The 27,996-nt window shown below is 42.3% G+C and overlaps 1 protein-coding gene and 1 long non-coding RNA gene across 13 annotated transcripts in view; one reads left to right on the top strand and one right to left on the bottom strand.

The window, feature by feature from the left end:
* Positions 1–27,996, top strand: part of GRIA1 (glutamate ionotropic receptor AMPA type subunit 1) — a 299,370-nt gene that overhangs the window by 235,303 nt on the left and 36,071 nt on the right. For all 3 annotated transcript variants that reach the window (XM_078066772.1, XM_078066773.1, XM_078066771.1), the window contains exons 12-13: positions 19,674–19,872; positions 25,106–25,353. In XM_078066772.1, the coding sequence (XP_077922898.1) occupies positions 19,674–19,872; positions 25,106–25,353 (447 nt within the window). The remainder of the gene's footprint in view (positions 1–19,673; positions 19,873–25,105; positions 25,354–27,996) is intronic.
* LOC144381083 (uncharacterized) overlaps positions 1–27,996 on the bottom strand; it is a 912,868-nt gene that overhangs the window by 164,379 nt on the left and 720,493 nt on the right. The window lies entirely within an intron of this gene.

Genomic DNA, 27,996 nt, shown 5'->3' on the forward strand with positions numbered 1-27,996 from the left:
CCCATTCTTGTTGCCACCTCACCCTAACCCATCCTCCAGTCTGCAAGGTAAAGTGATTTCTCAGGACATATGGATTGCTCATGTCGCCCCCCGCTTTCTGCACCTCGCTGTCTTTTTCTGTCACAAAGTCCTTCTGGTACTCCAGGACCCTGCATGGCCTCCTCTTTGGCCTCATTTCCTGCTACCCTGCACTCTCCCAACCAAAGGTCCTGCTGCATCCCTCTATTGTTCCTCTGTGGGGGGAGCCACTTACCTCTTTCATTTCCACATCTTTGGTGTTAGTTAGTTAGTTACTGCCTTTACAACCTTCCCTACAATACAACCTTTCCTGGTGAACTCATTCTTTAGGTCTCAGATCAATAGGTCCTTCCTCTGGTAAGCCTGGGAAGTGTCATCAACACAAGGCCTAGCCCACAGAAGGTACTTAACATCTGTCAAATAAATGGCAAAGAGTGACTGAACCAAAGCCAATTCAATCTTGACTCCTTAAATCCCTGCAGCCTGAGAGCAAGCTAGGCTCTCAGTCTGCGCCAGGATTCAGCTTCTAGGTGATGTCATGACCCAGAGCTGTGAGATGTAAAATAATGTAGGCCCTTCCCTGACATTCCCCCTGGGTCAAGGGCACACATGCAGTAAATGACACGCGATCCACTCAGCCCCCGGAGGCCAGACAGGTACCTAAGACACATGTTCCCCTCTCTTACTCTTTTCCCAACTTCATCTTCCTTCCCACAGGCTTCCCTTTCTCACCTAAACCCAACCACTGAGACACATGACATCTCTTATGGGAAGAAGTTTTATCACATTTCTGGAAAATTCTTTTCTAATCTCCCATAGCTTTAAAACCTTGAGTTTTTCGGGGCGCCTGGGTGGCTCAGATGGTTAAGCGTCTGCCTTCAGCTCAGGTCATGATCCCAGGGTCCTGGGATCAAGTCCCGCATTGGGCTCCCTGCTCAGTGCAGAGCCTGCTTCTCCCTCTCCCTCTGCCATTCCCTCTGCTTGTGCTCTTCTATCTCTCTGTCAAATAAATAGATAAAATCTTTAAAAAAATAAAATAAAAAATAAATAAATAAAACCTTGAGTTTTCATGACTGCTAATTAGAACTGTCAATTTAGTATAAGTCACTGGAAGAAGTAGAATCTCTTGGAAAGAAAAAAGAGACTAAGAAATTACTTCAGCAATTTTCAGAGTGATTTATGAGGTGTATTGTTGATGAACTTATTAATCTCTTTTTCAAATATATGCTGATAGAGAACTAATGTTCTCTATAATAAACTGGCAAAGCACATGCAAATCCCTATTAATACACTAGTCCTGGGAACATACCGGGGCGGGGGGGGGGTTGCAATATAAGCAGAGAACAAATGTTTGGCATCTGAAGTGAATTTTGTTTTCAATTTTGTGTTCAATCCAAGGAGCATTTGTTGAGTGCCTAATACATTAGGGGTTGTGCAGGAATCAAAGTTGAAGGTCCTACCCCTGCCCTCCAGTTGCTTGTGATCTAGATGTGCAGGGGTGTAGCAGGACAACTCTAGAAACAGGTAGCACATGAGGCCAAGAGAGAAAAAGCGTGCAGACATGGAAGACTGGAAGGAGAACTGCACAGTTTTGGACAGTAAGCGTGAGGGCAGGCACTGAGGCAAGCTTGTCTGCTGCACCCCCAGCACAGTGTCAGGTGTCTACGAGCATTTGGTAGAGTTGCAGCAGGGATGAAAGAAGGACAGTCGGGTCCTAGTTCCAACCCTGCCACTTAGAAAATATCTGACCAATCACTATCTTTTCTGAGCCTCAAGTTTTCACCTGCAAAACAGTGACTGTGAAGTGAAAACCTCTTCTTAGGGGGTTGTAGTGGATGAGAACTTGTGGTCACCATGAATGCTGTCCACCAGATGTACCCAGCTCCCTTCCTCGTATGCACAGGGTAGGATCGCTCATCTCTTTCCATACTGGCCAATGAAATAAGAACAGAAGGGTCATGTGTCTACTGAGAAGAAGCTTTAAGAGCCAGTATACAACTGGGGATGCTCCAGATGACTGCTCCTTTGTTAGTCTTGGCCTCAGAGGGAGAGTGAGGGAAAAAGAGCCCCCAACCAACCCATCATGTACATCTGGGATGAACAAGAATTATGCCTAGAATATAAAAAGTGTTGGCAAGGATATGGGGAAATTGGAACCCTTGTATACTGTTAGTGAGAATTCAAAATGGTACAGCCACTATGGAAAATGGCATGGAAGTTGTTCAAAAAATTAAAAATAGAACTGCCATATCATTTAGCAACCCTACTTTTGGGTATTTATCTAAGAGAATTGAAATCAGGATCTGGAAGAGATATTAGCACTCTCATATTCTTCACATCACTCTTCACAATAGCCAAGATGTGGAAAAACCTAAATGTCCATCAATGATGAATAAATTTAAAAAATGTGGTATATACATCCAATAGAATACTGTTCATCTTTAAAAAGGGTGGAAGACATTCTGCAATATGTGACAATATGGATGAACCTTGAGAATATTATGCATTAGTGAAAAAAGCTAGTCACCAAAAGACAAATGTTGCATGATTCCATTTATATGGGGTGTCTCAATAGTCAAATACACAGAAACAGAGTTGAATGGTGACTGCCAGAGGCTGGGCGAAGGGGAAAATCTGGACTTGTTAATCAATGGGCATAAAGTTTCAGTGAAACAAGATGAATAAGTTCTAGAGATCAGCTGTACAACATTGTTAGTTAACAACAGTTAACAATACGGTATTGTACACTTAAAAATTTAAGAGAGTGGACCTAATGTTGAGTCTTCTTTTCATAATAAATTAAATTTTTAAAAAAGAAGGAAATATACCTGGATTGTTTTCAGCAAGGTTTTGGGGATTGTTTGTTATCATAACATAACATATCACAGCATATAGAATTTAATAAAGAGAGAAAGCCCTTCATACAACCTAGAGCTTAAATAATATAATAGCTAGCAAAGGGACACAAAGGGATTGCACCTGGCTGAAAGAGTTTTGGAGATAATGTCATCTGAGATGGATTTTGAAATTGGGGAGGATATCTAAGGATACAGAGAGAGAGAGAGAGAGAGACGCAAGAAGATAAAAGGTATGGCAAGAATGAAAGCACTCGGTATGGACAGGAAAAGTGAGTGTAGCCAGAGCAGTTAATAATTAATGAAAAGAGTAGTGAGAAAAAATAGCATGGATTAGGTACTTACTATATACTAGTCTCCATCCTGCATGATTTACATGTATTTATTCTTCATCCCTGTATCAGTTTTCAATTACTGCCATAACAAAACATAGCAGCCAAAAACAACACAAATTTATTATCTTACAGCTCTGTAAGTCAGAACTCCAGTATGAGTTTCACTGGGCTAAAATAAAGTTTTTGGCAGGGCCATGTTCCTTTCTGGGGGCTCTAGGGCAAAATTCATTTCCTTGCTCATTCAGGCTGTTGGCAAATTTGAATTCCTGTGGTTAATGGACTCAGGTTCTTGTTTCTGAGGAAACAAGGGCTTCAGCTGAGGGCTGTTCCCAGCTTCCTCATTCCTTGGCTCATGACCTTCTTTCTTTACTTTCAAATCCAGAAATAGAGGACAAGCCCCTCTGACACTTTGAATCTCTCCTGGCTCTTTTTCTATCTCATCTCTTTGAACAACTCTTTTCTACTTTTAAGGACCAATATAATTACATTGAGTCCACCTAGATAATCACCCTGCTTTAAGGTCTCTGGCCTTAACTCTATCTGAAAAAATATCTCTTGTCATTCAATGTAACATAGTCACAGGTTCTAGAAATTGGATCTTGTCTTTGGGGGGCCAGTTTTCTGCCTACCACATCCCATTTCATAGGTAAGGAAATAGGCTTAGTATGGTTAGGTAACTTATCCAAGGTCACCACCTAGTTCTTGGCATATGGCTTTTGATCCCAGCTTTATCACCAACTTCACCCAGAGAACATAAAGGAGAAAAGTAGAGCTTGAGGCCAGAACAGAACAATAGATTAAGGATTTATTGTAGTCACCCTCACATGGCAGCCACAAGACATGGTTTAAAAGAACCAGTCACACTTTAGTTTTCTATTGCTGTCTAACAAATTATCACAAACTTCGTAGTTTAAAACAATACTTATGTATTATCTCCCAGTTCTGTAGGTCAGAAGTCTGATATGTCATGACTTGCTCTCTGCTCCAGTTCTCACAATACTGAAATGAAGGTGTTAATCAGCTGAGTTCTCATCTGGAGCTCAGGGTCCTCCTCCAAATCCGTATCTGTTATTGTCAGAATTCAGTTCTTTGCAGTTGTAGGACCAAAATCCCCATTTACCTGCTGGCTGTCAGCAGGGATACCCCTCAGCTTCCAGAGGTCACTCTCAGATCCTTGCTCCTTGGCCCCCTCCCTCACATCACTTCCCTTCCACCTCAAATCTCTTTGACTTCTTCTTCTGTCACCAACTGGAGGAAACTCTTCTTCTGTATGGCTTCATGAGAATAGATTAGGGCCACCCAGATAATGAATCTGTCTTAAGTTCAAATGATTAGTAAACTTAATTACATTTGCAAACAATGGAATATGATAGAATCATAGGAATAATGTGGGAGAGAGGGGGAAATAGAAGTCATGGGGCCATCTTAGAATTCTGCCTATTACACATCACATGAATAATGGGACAAATAATACCATGTTATTGAACATATGAGGAGAACAGAGGCAAGGATGGATGCTAGGGCCCAGATTCTGGTGATGAGCAGAATGCCACATCTTTTTGAGAACTGAGGTAGGAGATCACTTCCTATCTCCTGAGAATGAGGATGAAGTTGGAGATTTCTTAGCACCTCTTCCAATTTATGCATGGCCCAGAGCAAGCCCATAGCGAAAGCATCTCCATTTATGTCCCTGTTAGAGGGAGGATATTCTTGGTGAGAATTCCTGAGGGAAAAGGGGAGAAACCCAAAGTTAGGATTCCATACCTATAATAATTCAGGCAACCTTATGACAGAGCTTCACCAAGAGTGGGAGCCTGTCTAAATTTGTGAGGACATCAGCCTTTTACAATATTTTTAAAGAAACACAGTTTTATTATTTTAACTTCATACAATAATTTGTTCTATGACAACCACTTTTCAGAGCAAAGATTCTGAGGAAACATTTTAGGACTATGTAAGAATTATGGATCTTTCTGAGATACCAGTTTCTCAAAAATGGGTGCTTCTGAAGTTTTTGAAATCAGTCTGTTAATTCATACAATAAATGATTCCTTGTGTAATCATATTTTTGCTATTAATTAGCTCAAGAAATAATTTTCTGTATAGATAGCTCAGAGGAAAACATTACAAATTGCCTACTTATGGAGTTCCATGTTCACTCAACAAATATTGAGACTGCATTAGGTTCTAGGGAATTATGAGGAAATCTAAAATCTCTCAAATGATTTAATAATTTATTGTAGTGGTAACAGTGAAAAAGAGCAGAACAAGGAGGGGTACTGAGGGGAAATAGTAGAAGAGTTCAGAAAAATTAGAAGTGAGGGTAAGAAGCAGCAGGCAGGCTTCTCAGAGGAGGTGGCACTTGGAGCTGGACTTTTAATTGTTAAACCCAGAGCCCATACCCTGGCTTCAGAGGCTCTGATTGATCTATTCTTGGCCTCATGCTCCATACTCACAGCTAATTAATTACCTTGAACACGTGAAACCTTTTCCTGCCTCAGAGCCTTTGCTATTCCTATTTCCTCTGTCTATAATGCTGTTCTTCCAGATTCTTTACACATCTAAAGCATTCTCAACCTTCAGCTCTCAGCTTAAAAATTACCTCCTCAGAGAGATTTTTCCTCACTTCCCTATCTACTGATCCCTTTCTTTCCTCTTCCTGACTCCTTCCCTCCCACCGAGTTTTTTTTTTAGTTTAATTTTATTGTGTTATGTTAGTCACCATACAATACTTCATGAGTTTTTGATGTAGTGTTCCATGATTCATTGTTTGCATATAACACCCAGTGCTCCATTCAGTATGTGCCTTCCATAATACCCAACACCAGGCTAACCCATCCCCCGCCCAAAACCCTCAATTTGTTTCTCAGAGTCCATAGTCTCTCATGGTTCATCTCTCCCTCCGATCTCCCCCTCTTCATTTTTCCCGTCCTTCTCCTAATGTCCTCTATGCTATTCCTTATGTTCCACAAATAAGTAAAACCATATGATAATTGACTTTCTCTGCTTGACTTATTTCACTTAGCATAATCTCCTTCAGTCCCATCCATGTTGATGCAAATGGTGGGTATTCATTGTTTCTGATGGCTGAGTAATATTCCATTGTATATATGGACCACATCTTCGTTATCCATTCGTCTGGTGAAGGGCATCTTGGCTCTTTCCACAGTTTGGCTATTGCGGACATTGCTGCTATGAACATTGGGTGCATATGGCCATTCTTTTCACGACATCTGTGTCTTTGGGGTAAATACCCAGGAGTGCAATTGCTGGTCATAGGGTAGCTCTATTTTTAATTTTTTGAGGCACCTCCACACTGTTTTCCAAAGTGGCTGTACCAACTTGCATTCCCACCAACAGTGTAAGAGGGGTCCCCTTTCTCCACAACCTCTCCAACATTTGTGGTTTCTTGCCTTGTCAGTTTTTGCCATTCTAACTGGTGTAAGGTGGTATCTCAATGTGGTTTTGATTTGAATTTCCCTGATGGCTAATGACGATGAACATTTTTTCATGTGTCTGTTAGCCATTTGTATGTCTTCTTTGGAGAAGTGTCTGTTCATGTCTTCTGCCCATTTTTGGACTTGATTATTTGTTTTTTGGGTGTTGAGCTTGAGAAGTTCTTTATAGATCTTGGATACCAGTCCTTTATCTGTAGTGTCATTTGCAAATATCTTCTCCCATTCTGTGGGTTGCCTCTTTGTTTTGTTGACTGTTTCCTTTGCTGTGCAGAAGCTTTTTATCTTGGTGAAGTCCCAAAAGTTCATTTTTGCTTTTGTTTCAGTAGCCTTTGGAGATGTATCTTGAAAGAAGTTGCTGTGGGCGATGTCAAAGAGGTTACTGCCTATGTTCTTCTCTAGGATTTTGATGGATTCCTGTCTCACATTGAGGTCTTTCATCCATTTTGAGTTTATCTTTGTGTATGGTGTTAGAGAATGGTCGACTTTCATTCTTCTGTATATAGCTGTCCAATTTTCCCAGCACCATTTATTGAAGAGACTGTCTTTTTTCCATTGCATGTTTTTCCCTGCTTTGTCGAAGATTATTTGACCATAGCGTTGAGGGTTTGTGATGAAAGAACAACAACAATACTAAGTGGCTGACATGCTAATATCTCCATTTTGCAGTTGAGTGTGCCAAAACTCAGAGAGGCTAAGTCACTTCTCCAAGGTCACACAGCCAGTGAGAAAAGAGGTTGGGATTTAAACCCAGGTAGGATGATCTAACAGCCCATAATTTTAACCAGTGTCCCTGGTTTTCTTCATATTATAAACATTGCAGGTATTCATTTAGAAAATGAGAGAATAGAAGAAAGTGGAAAAGAAAGAGAGCCTGCAATCCAGCCACCTGGATAACTCTTGTAATATCTTAGTTTACATACTTCCAGATACTTAATCTCTGTCAAAGTTGTTTTCAAATGGGACGGTATACCAACAGACACATGAAAAGATGCTCAATGTCACTAATCATCAGGGAAACACAAATCAGAACCACAGCAAGATATCACCTTCTATGTGTCAGAATGGTTGGAATCAAAAAACATGAAATAATAAGTGTTGGTGAGAATGTAGAGAAAAAGGAATGGTCACGTACTATTGGTGAGAATGCAAATTGGTTCAGCCACTGTGGAAAACAGTATGGTGGTTTTTTAAAAAATTAAAAATAGAGTTACCACATGATCCAATAATTCTACTACTGGGTATTTGTCCAAAGAAAATGAAAACACTAATTCAAAAGGATGTGTGCACCCCTATGTTTCTCACAGAATTATTTACAATAGCCAAGATATGGAAGCAACCTAAGTGCCCACTGATAAATAAATGGATAAAGAAGATGTGGTATAGGGGCACCTGGGTGGCTTAGTAGGTTGAGTGTCTGACTCTTGATTTCTGCTCAGGTCATGATCTCAGGGTCGTGAAATCAAGCCCCACATCAAGCTCGGAGCTGGGCATGGAGCTTTCTTAAGATTCTCTGTCTCCGTCTCCCTCTGCCCCTCCCCCCACTGCTTTACTCTCTCTCTTAAAAAAAAAAAAAAGATGTGGTATACACACACACACACACACACACACACACACAATGAAATATTACTTAATCATAAAAAAGAATGAGATTGCCATTTGTGACATGGATAAACCTAGAGGGTATTATGCTAAGTTAAGTCAGAGAAAGACAAATACCATATGATTTCACTTATATGTGGAATCTAAAACACAAAACAAATGAACAAACAAACAGCAAAAACAGACCCATAAATAGAATGAACTGATGGCTGCTAGAGAAGAGGGTGTAAGGGCATGGGGGAAATGGGTGAAAGGCAGTGGGAGATACAGGCTTCCAGTAGTCACAGAATGAATAAGTCACAGGGCTGAGAGGTACAGCATAGGGAATGGAGTCAGTGATGTTGTAATAACGTTGTAGGGTGACAGATGGTAGCTACACTTGTGGTGAGACAGCATCACATACAGAGAAGTTGAATCACTATGTCATACACTTGAAACTAATGTAACTGTGTGTGTCAACTATACTTCAATTTTAAAAAAAGAACACTAAATTTTTTTTAAATGGGGCCATATAGTCTGTTTTGTAACCTGTTTTTTTCCACTTAACAGCATACTGAAAGTTCTTTCCATGTCATCCCTCATTTCTAAATAGTATTAGCTGTTTCTACCAGGTGTCTACTCTGATCCAGGTACCCCACTAGGCCCATTACAGCTCATCCTCACAAAACTTTTAGGTTGTCCCTGTTCCTGTCCCCATTTCATAAAGAGATGAAACTGAGGCTCAGAGCTATAAAATAACTTGTCCAAACGATATAGTCAATAAATGGCAGGGACAGGAGTAGGAGATCTATACCATTTCTGAACTCTTACTTAATAATTCTCTTCACTGTCCCAGAAAGAGTTGTGTTGTCCCTTTGGTGAAATTATGGGGGGCTTGGGATAAGAAGAGGAAGAGCAGCTTCTCCCTGCCTTCTGGGGCTGCCCTGCCAGGTTGGTTGGGGATATGTGGGAGGTGGGGTCTGAGCATGCAGGGAACTGGGTAAGGTGAAAAAATACCTGGCAATGGAAGATTTTCGACTGGTTATTCTAAGTAAAATAGCTCCTTTCCATACACGCCTTGTGGTGGAGCTAACCAAACATTAATTAGAGCAGAAGTAAGAATTGTTATTTTATCTCCCATTTGCTGGTGGGTCAGGATCTGTTTTTAAAAAGCCCACAACATTCCAACCCTAAGGACTTCAAATTCTGGATATGTTGGGCCACAGATGTCAACCCAGGCCCACACCTGGTACCCTGAGGCAGGTACCCAGGCCTTTGGAACCCATCTCACTTCTGAAACCAGCTGGTGGTTCAGCATATAGTAGGAGCACTAGGGAGGACTTTGGATATAGGGAAACCATATGTTTTGGTATTATGGGCTAGCCAGCAGGCAGCTAGCTATAAAAAGAGAGTGGCTTCTTCTAAGAACTTAAGCCCAAAAATATATGTGGAGGAAGTCCCATTTTTAACACCAGTATGGTGCCAAATATTCTTTTGTGTCTAGGAACTGTGGGCAAGTGGTGCTTGGGACCAGAGAAGGTAAACCTTGAAAGACGAGAGTGATGGCCCTGGTCCAAGCTGGACCCACTTTCAGCACAATTAAATCACACCACTGGAATTCGATGGATCTGCGTTCACATTCAAGCTCCATCACCTGTTTTGTGACCTTAAGTAAATTATTTCATCTCTCTGAACCTCACTTTCCTCAACTGTCAAAAGGAGATATGCCTACCTGGGCTGGAGAGGGCGATGGGGATTTATAAAATGGATGCCAAGTGTCTTCTGCAGTATCCAGTTCAAAAGCCATACCCAGAGAACAATGGCTGTTGGGTGGTTACTACATTTGGGGCAAAGTGAAATTCTTGCTTGTTCACTTTCTTGTCCCATCTCCACACCACAGCACAGGCTGTTCCTGCCCCCAAGAAATGCCTCTCTATTTGAGAATGTTCAAAGCCTGCCTGCCCTGCACAGCCCTACCAATGGCCCCTCTTCCATGCTGCCTTTCCAGATTTTTCCCAGTTGTATATGGCTCTTCCCACCTCTGCTTTCCCTTAGAACTTGATTAGTGGTTCCCTGTGCTGTTCACCCCAGCCTAGGTTTCACAGCTCCTTCTGTGTCAGTCATATTCATTCTACTGATTCCCTTGAGAAGAAACTTCTTAGTTATTTTTCATCAGGCTTGGTAAATGTCTAGTCCTCAATAAACACTGGGTAATTATTCATTTATTCAGTATATGTTCACTGAGTACCTGCTTTATGCCAGGCACTATGCTGGGCACCGGGGGTGTAGCAGTGAATGACACAGATAAGACCCCTGGCATCACTAAACCTATATTTTAGTGGAGACAGATAATAAATGAATAATAAATCAATTGATAAATATATATAAAAATCATCTTGGACTGTGATAAGCGCTATGAAGAAATGAAGTAAGGTGAGAGAGAGATGGGTGGCAGAGAAAATCCCTAGAGGAGTAGATGTGAGGAGGTGAGGTATGAACATAAACCTAATGGGTGGATGGAGGCACGTTTGGGACAATTTCAGGGAAGTGAGTTCCAGGCAGAGGGAACAGCAATTGCAAAGATCCTGAGGTGGGAAGGAATTTGGTGTATGGTAGGAACAGCAAGAAGGCCAGTGAGGCTGGGGCATGGCAATAATAGGAAAAATGGTACAAGATGAGGTTAGAGGTGAGCCAGATCAGGTTGACCCCAGGAAGGCATTTGGATTTTACTGTCTAAGTGTGCCAAATTTTAAGTGGGGTGGGGAACAGCATGATCCTATTTATAGTTTTAAAAGATTCTCTGGCTACTGTGTGGACATGGATTGTACAAGGATGAGAAAAGAAGCAAAGAAATGTGACAGTGATATTTAGTGTCTAGAATGGGATCTGTGGCTAAAGGGATGACTGGATGGGATGGACTAGATGTGGGGGTGAGAGAAAGAGACAAGGCAGAAATGTCTCCCTGGTATTTGGTTTGAAGAGTGGGATGGACAGTGATGCCATTTCCTGAGATGAAGAAGAGGGAGAAGAGTTAGTGATGTTGTATTTATTTGGGGCCTCTTGGTAGGAGTTCATTAAAATTTTGTTTTAGATATTTCAGGCTTAACGTGTCAAAGAGACAGTTAGATAAACATGTTAGAGGTCAGGAGAGGGTCTGGAAATTTAAATTTGGGAGTTGTCAGTATCTACAAATAAAGGACTTGGACTGGAGGAGGTCAGCTGGGGCAAGATGGTAGGCAGGGTTGGGAAGAGGGCTGAGGCCTGAGCTTTGGGCAAAGAAAGAACTTGAGATTGGGCAGAAAGGAAGAACCAGCAAAAAAGACTATGTAGGAACAACCTTGGGGCTCCTGAGTGGTTCAGCCAGTTAAGAGTCCAACTCTTCATTTTGGCTCAGATCATATTTTCAGGGTCATGAGATTGAGCCCCACATTGGGCTCTGTGCTGAACATGGAGCCTGCTTAAGATTCTTTCTCCTTCTCTCTCTGCCCCTCCCCCACCTTGTGTGCACATGCATGTGTGCACATATGTTCTCTTTCTCTCTCTCTCAGAAAAAAAAAAAAAAGAAAGGAAGGAAGGAAGGAAGGGCAACCCTCAAGGTAGAAGGAGACTGAGGAGTGGAGGGCCCTAGAAGCTAAGAGGAGTGTTTCTAGAAGAAATCATCAACATCACCATTATTACAGGTGACGTCTTGAGCCCTGCTGTGTCTGTACTAAGTGTAAGACATGACTTACTCCTGGAATTCTTACCATCCATGAGATGGAAATCATCTCCATTTTCATGTGTGGAAGCTGATGCTTAGAGAGGGTACCAAATGATTAGTGCATTTTTAGGAATGACTGAACTCATCTACATCCATCCTTTTGCAAACTGTGCCCATGCCACACTCCTACAGCCTACCTAAATGGAAAACAATAGGAGCAGAAGACCACACTCTTCTTTGAAACCTAGCTCTGCAAGTGCTGCAAACAGTATACTAGCTCACAGACGACTGGGGCTCTCCTTAGAGCTTGTTGTCTAACCCCCAGCTTCCCACCCCTGGGACTCACCACAGGAGTCCAGGGCCGTCCCCCGGCCACAGTGCTGGAACACAGTGACCAGCAGCTGGGGCGATTAAAATGAGTCACTGCTGCTGTGCCAGGGAAGTGCTGAGTGATTTGCAGCTGGTGACAAATGGATGATTGGCCACCCAGATGCAGTGTCTTAGATGAAGTGGCCTCGTCAGTAAAATTGTTGCATGTGGCCAGAGCTGTTTACCCTGGTCTGGGAACCTTGATGCGTCATCCCAAGCGAGCCTCTCTCTGAACATAGCTCAGCTCAGTAATTAGCCAAGATGGACTTTTGTTTCTCCCAGTAGTTTAGAGGCAGGCCATCTGAATTTCTGCCTTCACACCCATGTTTTCATTACTTTTTAAAAATAGCCATTTGAAGCAGATGACAAAGGGAAATAGGTTGAGCTCAGTGACCTCTTGAGCTCAGCTGAATGAAGGCACACAGGAGGTGTCCCTACAGTCCCCTTCCTCTTGGGGATGACAGGAAATGCTTTTGAAATAAAGAAGAATGTCCATATCCAACTTCTTGTCAGAGAGGTCCTAGAGAGTAGGTTGATGGGATCAAAAGTTGATTGCTTTTTAATAACTTTCCACTCCCCACATCCCAAGGATCTGCTTTCCTGAATGTCCCTGGCCATGGTGTCTGCTCCCTCACCTCCAGGCAGGCCATTGTTCCTCACAACATCTGCATTACCTCCATCCTGAAATGCTTACCCTGTGCCAGGCACTGTGCTACATGTCCCATTTGTATTTTCCTTTTTAATTCTTGAAAATGCCTTGAGTACTATTACTTAATTTTGTAAAGAAACAAGCACAAAGAGATTTGGTGACTTACCCAAAGTCACACAACCAGTAAGTAACAAGGCAGGACTCCATCCTGCTGTGTCTGAGCCCTGGGTCCATTCTCTTGACCAGTGCCCTCTACTTTCTCCCTGAGGATAGCACAAAAGTGATTGTCAAATGAATCATTCTAATATTTCACCTAGGTGTTTATGTGGAGGTGCTAATAACTACATAGATGTCAAGATATTTCTTGACTACTGTAGCACATTAACTTAAATCAAAAGTCTCTGACATTCACAGTAGGATTGAGGGAAGGAGGCAGCAAAACGTGGCCCAAGGCCAAATCCAGCCTGCCATGAGCTTTTATAATTAAAGAATTTTATTAGAATACGGCCATGTGTGTGTGTTTACATGTTGTCTGTCCTTTCACACCACAACAACAGAGATGGTAGTACATAAGGCCCTCAAAGCCTAAAATATTTACAACCTGGACTTGTACACAAAAAGTTTGCCTATCCCTCGTCTAGAGCAACAAATCCAAGCTGAGAGATTAGAAAGAAACAATTAAAGGCCTGCAACAAATCCTAATCCATGATCAGGACAGGAAATATCTGTCAGAACCAGAAAATGATCCAATCAGAGCCTAGTTATCCTCTATTAGCATCATCTTTAATAATGTATTTAGTGTCTTATTAACAAAAGGAAAAAAATATATCATTTGAAAGAAGAGACAGCTTATGGCCAACATCAAGAGCATGTCAGAATCCATTCACCCAGTAGGCATGAACTGTCATTTGAGCATTGTCCTCTCCCATAACCCCTGCTCCCATGGATCACCAAACCCTGTCACTTTGATCTCTTCATCTCTTCAGCCAGCCTTCCCCTCCCAATTTCTGTGTGCTCTGTTCTATCGAGTTCAATCCAGCATCATCTCTGTTCATCAATAATACCATAAGTAATAATCATCGCAACATCTTAAAAAAATCATTACAGCAGTGTGGTTAGAACAGTAATAGGAGAGTGATTGTAGTGTGATGGGAAAACAGAAGGGGTTGCTTAGTGCCTTGCTGGCAATAATTGGGAAGTTTATAGAAGAGATAATACCCCACTACCTCCTCCATTTACCTCTATCTACTGAGCCTTTCCTACCCCGACACCTATTCTGCTTGGCAGTCTCCTACTTATACTCCAAAACCTAGCACAATTTTCTCCTTCTCTGGTAACTCTCCCTGACCCCTGCCAGCAAAGTAATTATCAAGCCTTTCTGTGTCCTCTTAGTGCTACTTTCTTACTTGTCCCATAATTGAGATAGTACTATAATTACCATTTATGACATTAACATAAGATGGTGATGATGGCTGTACTGAGGGCCTACTATGCTCCAAACACCATATGAAACACTTTGCAGAGAATCAGGGTATCGGACCCCAAAGCTTGTGTTTTAATCACTAGGCTACATTGCCCTCCCATCTTCCCCATGGAAGGCAGAGACTGTGGTGTATTCACTTTTATCTCTGTAATGCCCAACAGTGCCTGCCATACAACAATGCTTATAAAATGAATGAATAATAGTATGGTACACATTTCTAAAAATTCCTATCCATTGGTCACTCAAACACTAACCTAGGTGCTGCTGTGAAGAGATTTTACAGATGTAATTTGAAGTCCCAAATCAGTTGATTATAAGGTACAGAGATTTTTCCAGGTGGGCCTGACCCAAACAGATGAGCCCTTTAGAAACAAAGGAGGGCACATCATGCAATGAGCACTGGGTGTTATACGCAACTGATGAATTGGTTTTTTTTGTTTGTTTGTTTGTTTTAAATGTTTTATTTATTTATTCATGAGAGTCAGAGAGAGAGAGAGAGAGAGGCAGAGGCAGAGGGAGAAGCAGGCTCCCCGCTGAGCAGGGAGCCCGATGCAGGACTCGATCCCAGGACCCTGGGATCATGACCTGAGCCGAAGGCAGACGCTTAACCATCCGAGCCACCCAGGCGCCCTTAACTGATGAATTGTTGAACACTACATCTGAAACTAATGATGTACTATGTGTTGGCTAATTGAACATAATAATAAGAAAACTTAACAAAAAAATAAAAATATATATAAAAAAAAGGAAACAGAGTTTTCTCCAGCTAGTGGAAGTCAGAGAGCTTCAAAGAAAGAGGAATTGCCACACTATTACTGGCTTGAAGATGAAGGACACACGTGATGCAGAGTGCAGGCAACCTCTAGAAGCTGAAAGCAGCCCCTGGCTGACAGCCAGCAAGGAAACAATGATCACAGGGAGGTAAATACTGCAAACAACCAGTAAGCTTGAACAACCCGAGCTCCATATGAGAACCAGAGCCCCAGCCAACACCTGATTTCAACCCGGTTGAGAGCCTCAGCAGAGACTCTAGACACCCTGATCCAGACTTCTGATCTACAGAACTATGAGACAATGAATGAGTGCTGTTAGAAGCCACTAAGTTTGTGGTGATTTGTTGTGCAGTGAGAGAAAACAAATACAAAGGAGGTTTCCAATTCTATGGAGATGCTGGTGGTCAGACTGCTTTCTGTAGCTCCCACATGTTCCACTGAGCTTTACAAGAAATGAGTGTTGGTTGTGATCCAACACCAGGGAGATATGGGTGGAGGAAGTCCATGCCCATCTAGAAATCAATCAGAATCTGGCAAGGGAAGTAATGGTCTACAGTGGGTAGAGTGCTGGATGAGAAAAATGAAGTCCTGGTTCCTACTCCCAGATTTGCCAATGCCTCACCCCATGACCCTGGATAAATCACCTTATGTCTCACAACTGTAGATCTTTCATCTGTGAGATGGGGATAGTCATCCCTCTCCCATCCATTTTACAGGACTGTAAATATAAGATCAAGTAAGATAAAGAGTCCAACAAGCCATAGAATTTGTGACCAATTCTAGGGGAATATAGAGATTCCTCAATCGCTTAGGTACTTTGGGGAAGAGTTGTGCCAAGTTACAAGACTAATAAAATTCAGGTGACTAGGCATACCTCCAAGGGCCAGATCACAGCTATTCCTTCCCTACTAAGGAATTTATCCTGTAGCTCCCAACCAGAATAATCCTCACAAAAATATATGCCTCATGTTTCAACAGCACTTTTTAAAGTGATTTTGCCTCTACCATTTTAATTCCAATAGCTTTTATCAGTTAGGAAAAGAATCGACTAAGTCTAGTACTGAAAGTTTTGGTTTCTCACCATGACATATGGTTAATCTCACCCATTACACAGAGAAGAAGACTGAGGCCCAGCTGGGCAGGCAACTTGCCAAGGTTATGGGTGGGGCTGGTTAGTGAAAGAGCAAAGACACTCATTCCCAGTCATGGCCTTTATTAATTCCAGTTCCCTACTTTTGGTATGGAACTGGGAAAATACAGAGTTCGTGGATAGAGGCCCAGCTTTGCCTGTACCAGGTCTGAAATGAAGAAGGGCGTAGCCTTACACTCAAGTTCCTATCATGTGGATCAAATGCAAATGAAGCATTGGAATCAGGTCACATTTTGAACAGCCTCCCGTGACCCTCTAGTTATTCCATGGATGACACTTGCTGGCTATTAAACAATAGACTCCTTCTTTGCTATCTTTATTAAGTAGGTGGGGATGTGGGGAATAGTGTGCAGGATAAGCTGCTCTCAACACCTAGCAGATAAATATTAATGAAAGGAGAACAGGGAAGAAGGAGCCATTGGCTTGGAACTTTCTTGGGAGGGCTTTGAGTTTCACTAGATGACCCCCAACTTGGGATACCTTAGCTAGGTCTCTCAGTTCAGTCATGTTGGAAAAGGAGGTAGCCATCCTGAACACTTGGTTTGAGGCTATGACTCCAGGCATCCTGGGCTATAAGCAAGTTTGGATTCTCCTGGCCCTGAAAAATATGCCCAATCTCTAGAATCCAATGTGAATAGAACTGACAGGTTATGAGAGAGGTGACATTCATGCATTCATTGTTATTGAGGCCCACCCTGTGCTAGGTGCTATAAGGTTCTGTACTCTTGTGGAGCTTATGATCCAGGGGAACAACAGACTATCAACAATCACACAGGGATCAGATTTCAACTGCAATGTGAGCTGTATGGGACTCTGAGATTCTTAAGTCTGAATGCTGAAAATGTACTGGGTAAGGTGAGGTCTGAAGGATGAATAGCGTTGATGCAATGATCAGGGGGAAGAGTGGCATGTGATAAGGGTGTGAGTCTTTTGAGTAGGAAGAACCAAACAAAGCCCAATGTAACCAGAGTACAGAGAGCATGTTGTGGAGACACTGGAGAGCAAGGCAGAGACCAGACCACACAGGGCCTTGAGGGTCACCAATGAGTTTGAATTTTATTCCAAGTGTAAGAGAAGGGCTTTCATGGATTTTACACAAAGAAGCAACATGATGCAATTAATATTTTTATAAAGATCACTTAGGCTGATTAGGCAAAGGAATGGGAGGACAAGGGGCTGCTGCATGGAGGGAAGTCTAGTTTAGATGCTACTGTGGTCACTCAGACTTGGGAAAAGAGCAGCATCTTCAACACAGCCCTGGAACACTGCTATTTACCACCTCCTAAGGCAAAAGAGCACTGGATTAGTTATCAGAAGACTGGTGTGATTTTGAGTACAGATGTATACTAGTCTTGGGGCATGGGGAGAATAGTTTTGCCTTTATGGGTCTCATTTTGCTTGACTGCCCAATGGAAGCCATGCAGCCTGGTCTACCTACTTATGATTTCAAATCACAGAAACTCAGAGATGGGAGAGATGGGAGGAGTATGGAGAAGGCTGACCCCTTGTGATGTTTGACCTTTCCTCTAAGTAGACTTACGTCCCTAGCACTTTGTACCTGGGGGAGACTAAGAGTGGGCACAAGATACAGCATCTCTGTAAATGGTCTACCACTTGAACATCTTCAGAAATGGGGAAACTCACTCTCACCCTCAGGATAGCCAACTCATTGTTGCACCACCCTACCCATCAAATACCCACTTCTTTGTATTTAGTGTTTGTTTTCCTGAAACTTCTGCCAAATACTCCTAAATCAGGTTTCGTGGTACCAGCCTCATGTCAGTCCTTCAGTGAACACTTCTCTCTGAGTCTTTTCTTCTGGTCCCCTCCTCCTGCAGCTATTCTTCACATAACATAGCTTTGCTCCACTCTCATGGTCTCATTCCTTTAAACAAATTTCCTTTTATTTCCCTTTTAATGTGAAGCATCTAAGAACATTATTTTCCATATAACAAGCAATAACAAATATTTGTTGAATGTTTTGAAGTGAGCACTGTCTGCGTAGAATGAAAAGGAGCCTCCAAGAAATGGAAACAAACTGAACACACAGGAACATGGGAATAACACAGAGAAGGTCAACCAGAAGGTTGAGAGCAGTGTGGAATAAGCAAGCAAGCTAGCAGGCCTGGGTTCTGCTCCTGGGTCAGTGTGATTTGAGACTCAAGTTTCTTTATCTGTAAAACTTACGGGTTGGATTGGTGACTTGTTTGGTTGTTAAGCATAAGGTTTTAGTTAAGCACTGTCACCTACTGAAGGCTCTGAGCTTGAGGCTGTCAAGGCACATGTTAGAAAGGATATAAAGTTACAGTAGCTCCAGGATGACACTTCCTTAACAAATTGAGCTGGATGGAAAGAGAAACAGAATGCAAATAACTTTATCACTATATGATTTGGTATAATTGACGCCGTGTCTGTCGACCACATCAAATTACCCCATAAGACATCGACATCATTTTGAAATATCTTTGGGAAAATGTTCTAGAATTGGAAATCTCTTAGCCAATTGTGAAAGATCACAGTAGAACTCTCGACTAATCCTATTTCTCTTCATTGTTGGGCATAAGAGGAGAATAGGACTCTAAGAAGATCAAGGATCGATTTCTCACCTCATTTATCATTATCATAGTTGCCATTTTGATCCAGTACAAAATATTCTTTGTCTTTCATTTCAGCCAAACTCTTTCTCTGTGGTAGAGGGGAGCACTGTGCCTACCCTCAATAGTGACATTCCCCTGAAGTGGCTAGAGTACAAGTGTTCTCATTCTGTCTCCAAACCATGCTCCCTTCCCTTCCTTCTAGTCCATCATTTTGGTGACCTTTGATGACCAAAAGAACAATAATGAGAAGGCAGTCTGGAAACATTTCTGAACATGATCAAATGTGTGCATCACGTGTGTAAATGCATTTGTATTCATATATGTGTGCACAAACATTTGGTGTGTATGTAACTGCATTTAAAAGGATGTTTGTACATGTGTATGATTTTGTGGACAAGTGTTGACATATCTGTCTTTGTTGGTATGTGTATTGATGTATATGTATGTGTGAAAGTGGTGTGAATATACGCCTGTGGGGTTTTATCACCCCTGAAGAATAGCAACCACATAGGTCTTTATCTGTGATAAGGAACAAAATGCCAACGAGAATCTCTCTGACATGAATTCTTGCATCTAGCTGACAGAGGAGAAGGGTGCAATAGGGTTTGACAGCTCTGCTCACAGGGCTTAGGCTGGCCCTTGGCCCTACCCCATAGCCTTCTGCAGTTGATGTCTATGCTTCTGACACCTCTTCCCTTTGGCCTGCAGGTCCCTGTCTGGCCGCATCGTTGGTGGTGTCTGGTGGTTCTTCACCTTGATCATCATCTCCTCATACACAGCCAACCTAGCTGCCTTCCTGACCGTGGAGAGGATGGTGTCTCCCATCGAGAGTGCTGAGGACCTAGCGAAGCAGACGGAAATCGCTTACGGGACCCTGGAAGCAGGGTCCACTAAGGAGTTCTTCAGGGTAGGAACATCCCTTGTCCTAAGGCACCTTCACAAAAGGGAACCACTACTGTCATTAAAATATCCTCACTAAGGAGCATGTGATTATAGGCAACCAGGGCAACTGCTTAACTCAGTACAAGTCAGGGAAACCAAACCCAGAGCATTTCTCAGCTTTCTACAAATCCCAGAGAAATCTACATTTCTATATTTGTGATAACTTCAAAGCTCTTGCATTGAACCAGATTCCTTACATATTCCAGACTGTGCCAAGTTCTCTGAGGGCTGCAAAGGATATGACATGCAGTTCCTTCCCTGCTCCCACACATACTTGCAATCTAATTAGTAATTGATTAGGATCAGCTTAGGGACAAAGTCCAGATCTTTGCCCTCTATGTCCCCTCCTTAGAGACTTGATGAATAAGAAGATGGTATATGGGAAACAATTACTGGAACAGGTGGTCTATTTAACAGTGCCAGGAGAGAGAAAATGTGAAGTGAGAGTGGAGGTGGTGGAGACATCATGTGACCGGAGACAACAAGTGAAGGCAGAGGAGCAGAGAGCTTAGGAGCCTAGGGTCAGCCAGACCTAGGACCAGAACCTGGCTCCATCCTTGTTCTCTGGCCCTTAGCCTCATTGACATTATTTCCTCATCAACAGAGTTTGGAGAATAATACCTACCTCAAGGGTCATTATAAGATTAAAAGAGATGAGGCATCTAAGACACAAGGCTCTATTTCCTGTTAGGGCTTTGGGGTATAGGCATTTGGGAGCCACTTTGGTGGAAGAGTCGGGATCTGTAGCCACAAACATTGAAAACATTTCTAGGCATCATGAAACGGGCAGACCTGGTTGGCTCATTACATTCCAGGCAAAGGGGACAACTTGAACAAATGCCCCAAAGCAGAAAAACCTGGAGTTCCCTGGACTTTAGACATGTTCATCCTAAAAGTTGAACAAATAGCACATGGAGTTACCATGTTTTGATGAAATAAAAAAATGATAAACAATTGCTACCGCTTACCTAGCACTTACTATGAATCAAGCCCTGTGCTAGCACACCCTGCATGAATTATCTCATTTAATCCTCTCATTAGAGAGGAGTTAGAAATTTGTTGTCCCCGTTTCATATAGGAAGCTCAGGGAAGTAAAAGTAATTGCCTGAGGTCACACAGCTAATAAGTAGCAGGAGGGGACTAGACAGCAAGCTTCTACCTTGCTTCAGGCAAGGGATAGGGATCCTGTGCTGACCTACCAGGTTCTCACTGCAACTTCATGGAGCAAACCTCTGACCCAGGGTGAACCCACAGAGTGATATGCTCAGTTTCCTGATCATGGGCTCGGTGTTCTATATGACAAGCAGAAAGGGGACCAAAGTCTTAACAATCACTGATCCAGTCTCCAAGCCTAAAATCATCCACTTTCAATATATTGGAGCAAGAAGGTAACTTGGAGGTCACATGGTCAGAGTCTGTCATTTTAGAGAGCAACATGACTTGCTTAAGCTTATCCAACCAGCTAGTAGAAAAACCTCCTATAATCTCATCATAATTCTCTGACATTTTTAGCCTGCAACCAAAATGTGAAGATGTCTGATATTTGTCCGTATAGCCAGTCCTATGCCCCAGGCCTACTGATGAAGTTGGGGAACAGCCAATTCACTTAACCATTACATACCCATGTTCTCATCCCCAATATCTGAGCACATCACCATCCCCAAAGCACTTTCCCATCCATGGTCTCATTTATGTTCCATCTGTGACCTATGGCAAAACAGGGGTTATATGTCCATTTTGTGGACAAGAAATTGGAATTCAGGGAACCATAATACAAGTGTTGAGGATGAACACAAAATCTGTTCCCTCATTTCAGCCCAAGCATTCTTACTGCTGAACCACACTGTCCTAATAAGGTGGTGTCATTAACTAATTTTTTTTTAAAGATTACTCAGGTTATTAGATGGACCCATGGACAAATCCAGTCTAACATTTTCCTTTTGTAGTTGGGGAAACTAAGGCCCAGAGAAGAAAATGGGCATACCCTAGCTACTCAGAGGCACGGCTAGGACTTATGACTTGAAAGTTCTCTGTTAATAACTATGTTAATTGACATATTTCTATTTCTTGTCCAGAGCACACTGTTAGGCATCTAGAAACAAGGCAATGTGTATTCTACAAGCTCTGTTCACTCACCAGGCCTACTGTGCTGGTGACAATAGGTTACAGTTCATGTGCTAACTCTGGTCTAGAGTTCAATGTTGAGAGGTGACTCTGAGGGCATATCTGGGCACAGTGTAAAAGAATTCCTTGACTGGTATCAATATCTGTCACATATATAGGAAGGAAAACTGGTCTCAAGCCAGCCATATATTGGGCATTCTTATCCTAAAGTAAAACCCAAAGAAAGGGCATAATTATTAGTAGTAATTGCACCACTTATGGAACACCTACTATGTGCCTGACACTGGGTCATGCATTTTACCTTTGTTGTCATATAATCTCCATGGCAACACTGTGCAGTGGTTGCTATCATCACCAATGTCAGGAAAGGAAGACTGAGGCTCAGAATGTTATGTTACTTGCCCAAGATCTCCCAGCTAGTAAGATCTAAAGCCTAGAACAAGGGAGGCAGCTGGTTGCGGTGAAAAGGCAAGGGTGTACAATCAGGAGACCTGGGTTCTACTCCTGGCTCTGCCACTAAGAAGCTACATGACATTGGAGAGTTCACTGCCACACTGTGGGACTCAGTTTCTTCACCTGTAGAAAGAGAGCACTGACAAGATGTGCCCCCATGAGCCCCTCCCTCTCCGTGACTTTGACTCTGAGAATTTTCCCACTAGGACTTTGGTGGGTAGGGAGACAAGATCATCCACCACCCCCATAAGGCAGAAGGAAGGGATGGTGAGACAAGGATTCTTCTATCCCAGTCTCTGAAAAAAGTCTAGCTTCTAGTCCCCATGGCAGCCCAGAGCTTCTTGGCAGCCCCAACCCAGAGTCACTTAATCCTCCATCGACAGTTTAATTAAGATGTGTGAAGGGCTGTGAGAGCTGCAGATGATAGGAGAGATCCAAGAACAAATACCCCAAGTATGCTTCCAATCTTCCCTGCACTCATACTGCCTTCACATCCCTGGAGATGAGATTTTCCTGATAGCCTGCTCTGAGCGGCTATGAGCACAGCCCTGGCATTTGGGGCACTGGGGTGAGGCTGAGAGCAGACATATTAATTTTCTGCATACTGTTGCCCAGAGGGCTCTTCAGCTCTGCCTGTCAGCTGCCCCTTTCCCTGCCGTGGCCATCCTGTCAGGTCAAATTGCGTCTTGCCATTGCCTTGCTATGTGTTTTGTTAGGTTTCTGCCTGGAAGATCATCTGCATATCTGGTCACAGCTGAATTTATACATTTCTCTGTTTCCTGTGAGAGAATATGACATACATTATAGATGCTCTGATTGGTTCTGGGTATTTCCTCCCCTAACTTTGAAATTCTCCCTCCCTTTGCTCCTTTCTTTCTTCTTCTTCCTCACATGGACATTGTTGCTTGAATGATGTATCTTCATGTAAAGAATCAGGTATTTCAAGCCCACAAGGGACTCAAGGTCCCCATGCCCCAACTCCTCATGGAACAGATGGGGAAAGACTAGAACCCAGGCTCCTCACTCCCAGTCCAGTGGCCTTTCCAGATGGTCAACCATACTATAAAGCACATCATCTCATTGATCTAATTATAGACTCCACCAAATGCCTCCCTGAAATTCTCAGTAACTATTTCCATTAACTCTCCCTTGAGACCAGAATTTTTCTAGGCCCAAATATCTCTATAGATCAGTTGGTTCAAACAACAACGTCTATCAATATTTTGCCAACACTTGATGTTGATATCAAGGAAATAAACCTGATATTTGTATGCAAAGAAAAATGATGCACTGTGTGTATGGTCATTTTATACTAAATGAATCTTAATCTGTGTATTAACCACTAGATTACATGAGTTGCATGACTCTAGTGTTGCCTTAAAAAAAAATAGCCTCTTATATGTGTTTAACACTTGTCCATTTACAAAGCCACACTCCAGTACCCCTAAAATACGCCTACCCTTTGCGGAAAGGATGCTCTTTAGAAAGAGCATGTTAGATGAGAGGGATGACTTGTGGTCCTGGGTTGTGGGCCTTGACTAAGGGCCTACTGTGTGCAAGGGTAAACTCTGTGAAGGACTCACAGAAGGGAAGATGCCCCCCTCCTTCAAATAGTATCCACATACTTGAGACCTATGCACAGCAAGGGTGTCTCCCGATCTCAGCAGTCTAGCCTGACGGTCCAGTGAGTACCTGCACAATGTGTCCTAGAGGAATATGAGCCCTCACAAGTGAGAGCCACAGAGGCCATAGAGATCAGAATCACCTGGGGAACTTCTGAAAAAGATTTTTTCTAGGCTCCACCCCAGATTGCTGAGTCAGAATCTCTAGGTTTAGAGGAGGGGCATCTTAATATTTACAATTTCTGCACATGACTCTGGTGCCCACTAGAGCTTGTGAACTATTGTCCTTGAAACTGAAGTGGCCTCAGAATACATAGGATTTGTTCTGGTCTGTGGAATGACTAGTAGGATGTGGCTGGAGGGAACAAGTGTATCCAGTGAAGGAAACAGCCTAGGCAAAGTTCCAAAGAAGGGAAGGTTCAAAATGAGTTCAGGAGGAAGGGAGGAAAAGAGTTTGGCTAGATTTAGAGGCTTTTGAAATGTAAACAGGCTACAATATTAGGCCTCAAGTTATTAGCTTTATCAGACAACAATTTACATTCTCAGATCTGTCTTGTAATATGACTCATGATCCAGAAATTCCTCAGTGTTGTCCTCCAATAATGAAATCAGATTCCACTGATATTCAGCTCTCCACTTCTGGGCAGTATAAACATGGCCTTCTTGAACAATAGATAGGTTCTATAATGTCTTTAGAAGCTAGACAGGGTCCCATTTCTTCAATCTCCCCATATAGAAGGAGAATAAAATTCAGCAGTAATTAAAAGATTCTGAGCTATTCTGTTCATTCTGTATTTGCAAGATATTTGTACTTTGGAACCTACTGGTACTAATTAGAGCCTCTTATTTTGCAATCATTCATAATTTGTTTCTTCCTGAGCTAATCTCGCTCATGAATGTGTGATCAAGCTACACTCAGCTCTTCATTAGTGTGTGTGCCGACCTCAATTCCAAGCACAGCCAGCACTTAATTCCAGCTTTGTTTCTGTCCCCTTCCAGAGGTCTAAAATTGCCGTGTTTGAGAAGATGTGGACATACATGAAGTCAGCGGAGCCATCAGTTTTTGTGAGGACCACGGAGGAGGGAATGATCCGAGTGAGGAAATCCAAAGGCAAATATGCCTACCTTCTGGAATCCACCATGAATGAGTACATTGAGCAGCGGAAACCCTGTGACACCATGAAGGTGGGAGGTAACTTGGATTCCAAAGGCTATGGCATTGCGACACCCAAGGGGTCCGCCCTGAGGTAAGTAGCCAAGATTTGCTTCCTTGGTACTCCCTCTCCCCTTCCTACCTCAGGAATGAAGCTGCTGTGTCTGCCACATGGCTCCAGTGCCACAATGCGAGCTGTCAAGGGGGCTCTTCTTGGACAACTGTGGGCCTGGAAGATTCCAGTCACCCGAGATCTTCAACCCTGAGGTTGGAAATTGACCTGGGGGCCTCAGCTTGCTATGACTGTTGCTGCCCATGTGTTCCTCCCCACACCTCGCCTTACCCCTCCAAGTGTGAAACATCAATGAAACTTGTGTTCGTGTCATGTGATTTGTAACACACCATCCTTTACCAAACACTCCCATATCCAACTAGGCTATGAACAGAGTTCTCCAGCAACCTGGATTCTTTGAGAGAAGGTGGTTTGTAATGTTTGTCTCAAAAGAAACATAAACACATTGTCCAAATGAAAACTCAAGTAGTTTGAGTCCTAAAGGCTCTGGCTATGGCAATCAAAATAATACCAAATGAAGGGCAGCCCCTCTTCTTTGCCAGATACTGATTTCTTTTTTTTAAGATTTTACTTATTTATTTATTTATTTATTTATTTATTTGAGAGAGAGAGAGAACACGCATGCACAGTGGGGGAAGGGCAGAGGGAGAGAGAGAAATCTCAAGCAGACTCTGCCCTGAGCATGGAGCCTGACGTGAGGCTCAATCTCATGACCCTGAGATCATGACCTGAGCTGAAACCAAGAGTTAGATGCTTAATGACTGAGCCACCCAGGTGCCCCCCAGATACTGATTTCTTTAGCAAGAAACAGGTAGTTCAGTAAAGAAGCAAAGTGGACTTTACTCTCACATAAAGAAGCTCTGGTATTCATTCCAAACAGCTAAGGTAGAGTCCTGTAGACTTGGGGTCAAAAGACATAGATTTAATTCTTGGATTTACTACTCACTGTCTTACCAAAGGTAAGGCATATCATCTCCCCAACCTTCAGTTTCCTCATCTGTAAAGAGAGGTTACTCATCCCAGCCCTTCCTAGGTCCAAGATAATTGTGAGTCCAAATGGGATAATCTATATAGAAGGTAACTGAAAACAGCACAGTATGAAGTAACCATGAGACGTTATGCCATTTTACGGAGGGATTAAGTCATTTTAGGGAAGGATAGTGTTCAAGGAAAAGTGAGAAGTGTTTAAAAAGGTTGCAAAAGGATGGAGAGGGGTTCCTAACCCATCTTGACATCCAGGACCACCTCTGCCTCCACATCTTGCATTAATTTCAGTAATATTGACCCTGCAAGGTTCTAGGCACTAGACTCGACCTGGAGCTACAATTTTGAACAAAACAGAAATAGTCTCTCTCCCTATGGAACTCTATTCTTGCAGGGAAGACAGTCAACAGGTGATTATTGTTTGATGGTTCATGACAACTATGACAGTTTCTGTGATCATTGACAAAAGGCGACCTAAAGGACACCTACTTCCAGCAATACAGCAGAACAAAACTCCCACTACAAAACCTACATATGCAGGATAAAGTTATGACAAATAGCCTTTTAAATGGAAGTTAGGAAATCCCTAGGCCAAAACAGGAAAAGTACATCAAAACCAGAGTAAAATGCATAAGCTGACTATTCAGGGGCTGCCTTAAGCAGGGCAAAGTCATAAATAATGTGACAATCTACATGAACAAGAATAAAAAATTTTTTTAAAAAAGTACATCTAAAGACATAAAAGTAATGAAAAACATTTTTAAAAGAAAAAGACACTATCATAAGGGACCAGACATATTTAGAAAAATACCAATTAGAATTTAGAAAAGTAATAAAATCTCAATGGAAGGGTTAAACAACAAATTAGTCAAAGTGGAAGAGAAAATTATTACACTGGGGAAAACAATGGAGATAATTCCCCAGAATATCACACAGAAAGATAAAAAGATAAAAACCATGACAAAGAGGTTAAGAGACCTGTAAGAGAAAAACAAAATCCCAGGTACATCTCCTGTGAGACAAGAAAGGACGGAATAGAGGCAGTATTTAAAGGGAACTTTCTAGTATTTATGGAAAACGTTAAAAAAAAAAAAAAGAAAACGTTAATACCCAGATTTAAAAGTTATGTGTCCCAAGCAGATGAAAATCAGCAGCTGATTCACTTGAAACTGCAGAACTATAAAGACAAAGAAGATTTCAAACATACTTAGAGATAACAGGGTCTAATCTGGTATGCAGGATGAGTGGGACGTGGCCAAGAAGGCTTTTCCAAGAATGTCTTTTCTCAAGCTGAACTATGACAGATTAATAGGAGTTAATAAGGTAATGTGAGGGGAGTAGAAGAGACAGGCAGTCCAGCAGAAGGAACAGCATGTGCAAAGACTCTAAGGTAAGGAATCATGGTACAGTTGATGAACTAAAAGAAGCCAAGTGCTCCTGGAACATAGGTAATAAAAAGGAGAAAAGGCTAAGTTGAGATTGCAGAATGACATAGGGAAGGATTTTATAAAGAATTTTTATCCTTATTTGAAGAGTAATGAAAATACACTGGAGAATTTTAAGTAATTTTCTGAAAATGAGGAAACAAAGATATCTGGAGGAGTACAAACAACAGAATGTACCTAATGAAGGGAAACCAAATAGCCTGGTATTTATCAATCATGCATTTTTGCCTGGAAC

This window comes from Halichoerus grypus, chromosome 2 (genome assembly GCF_964656455.1).
Source record: "Halichoerus grypus chromosome 2, mHalGry1.hap1.1, whole genome shotgun sequence".
Lineage (NCBI taxonomy): Eukaryota > Metazoa > Chordata > Mammalia > Carnivora > Phocidae > Halichoerus > Halichoerus grypus.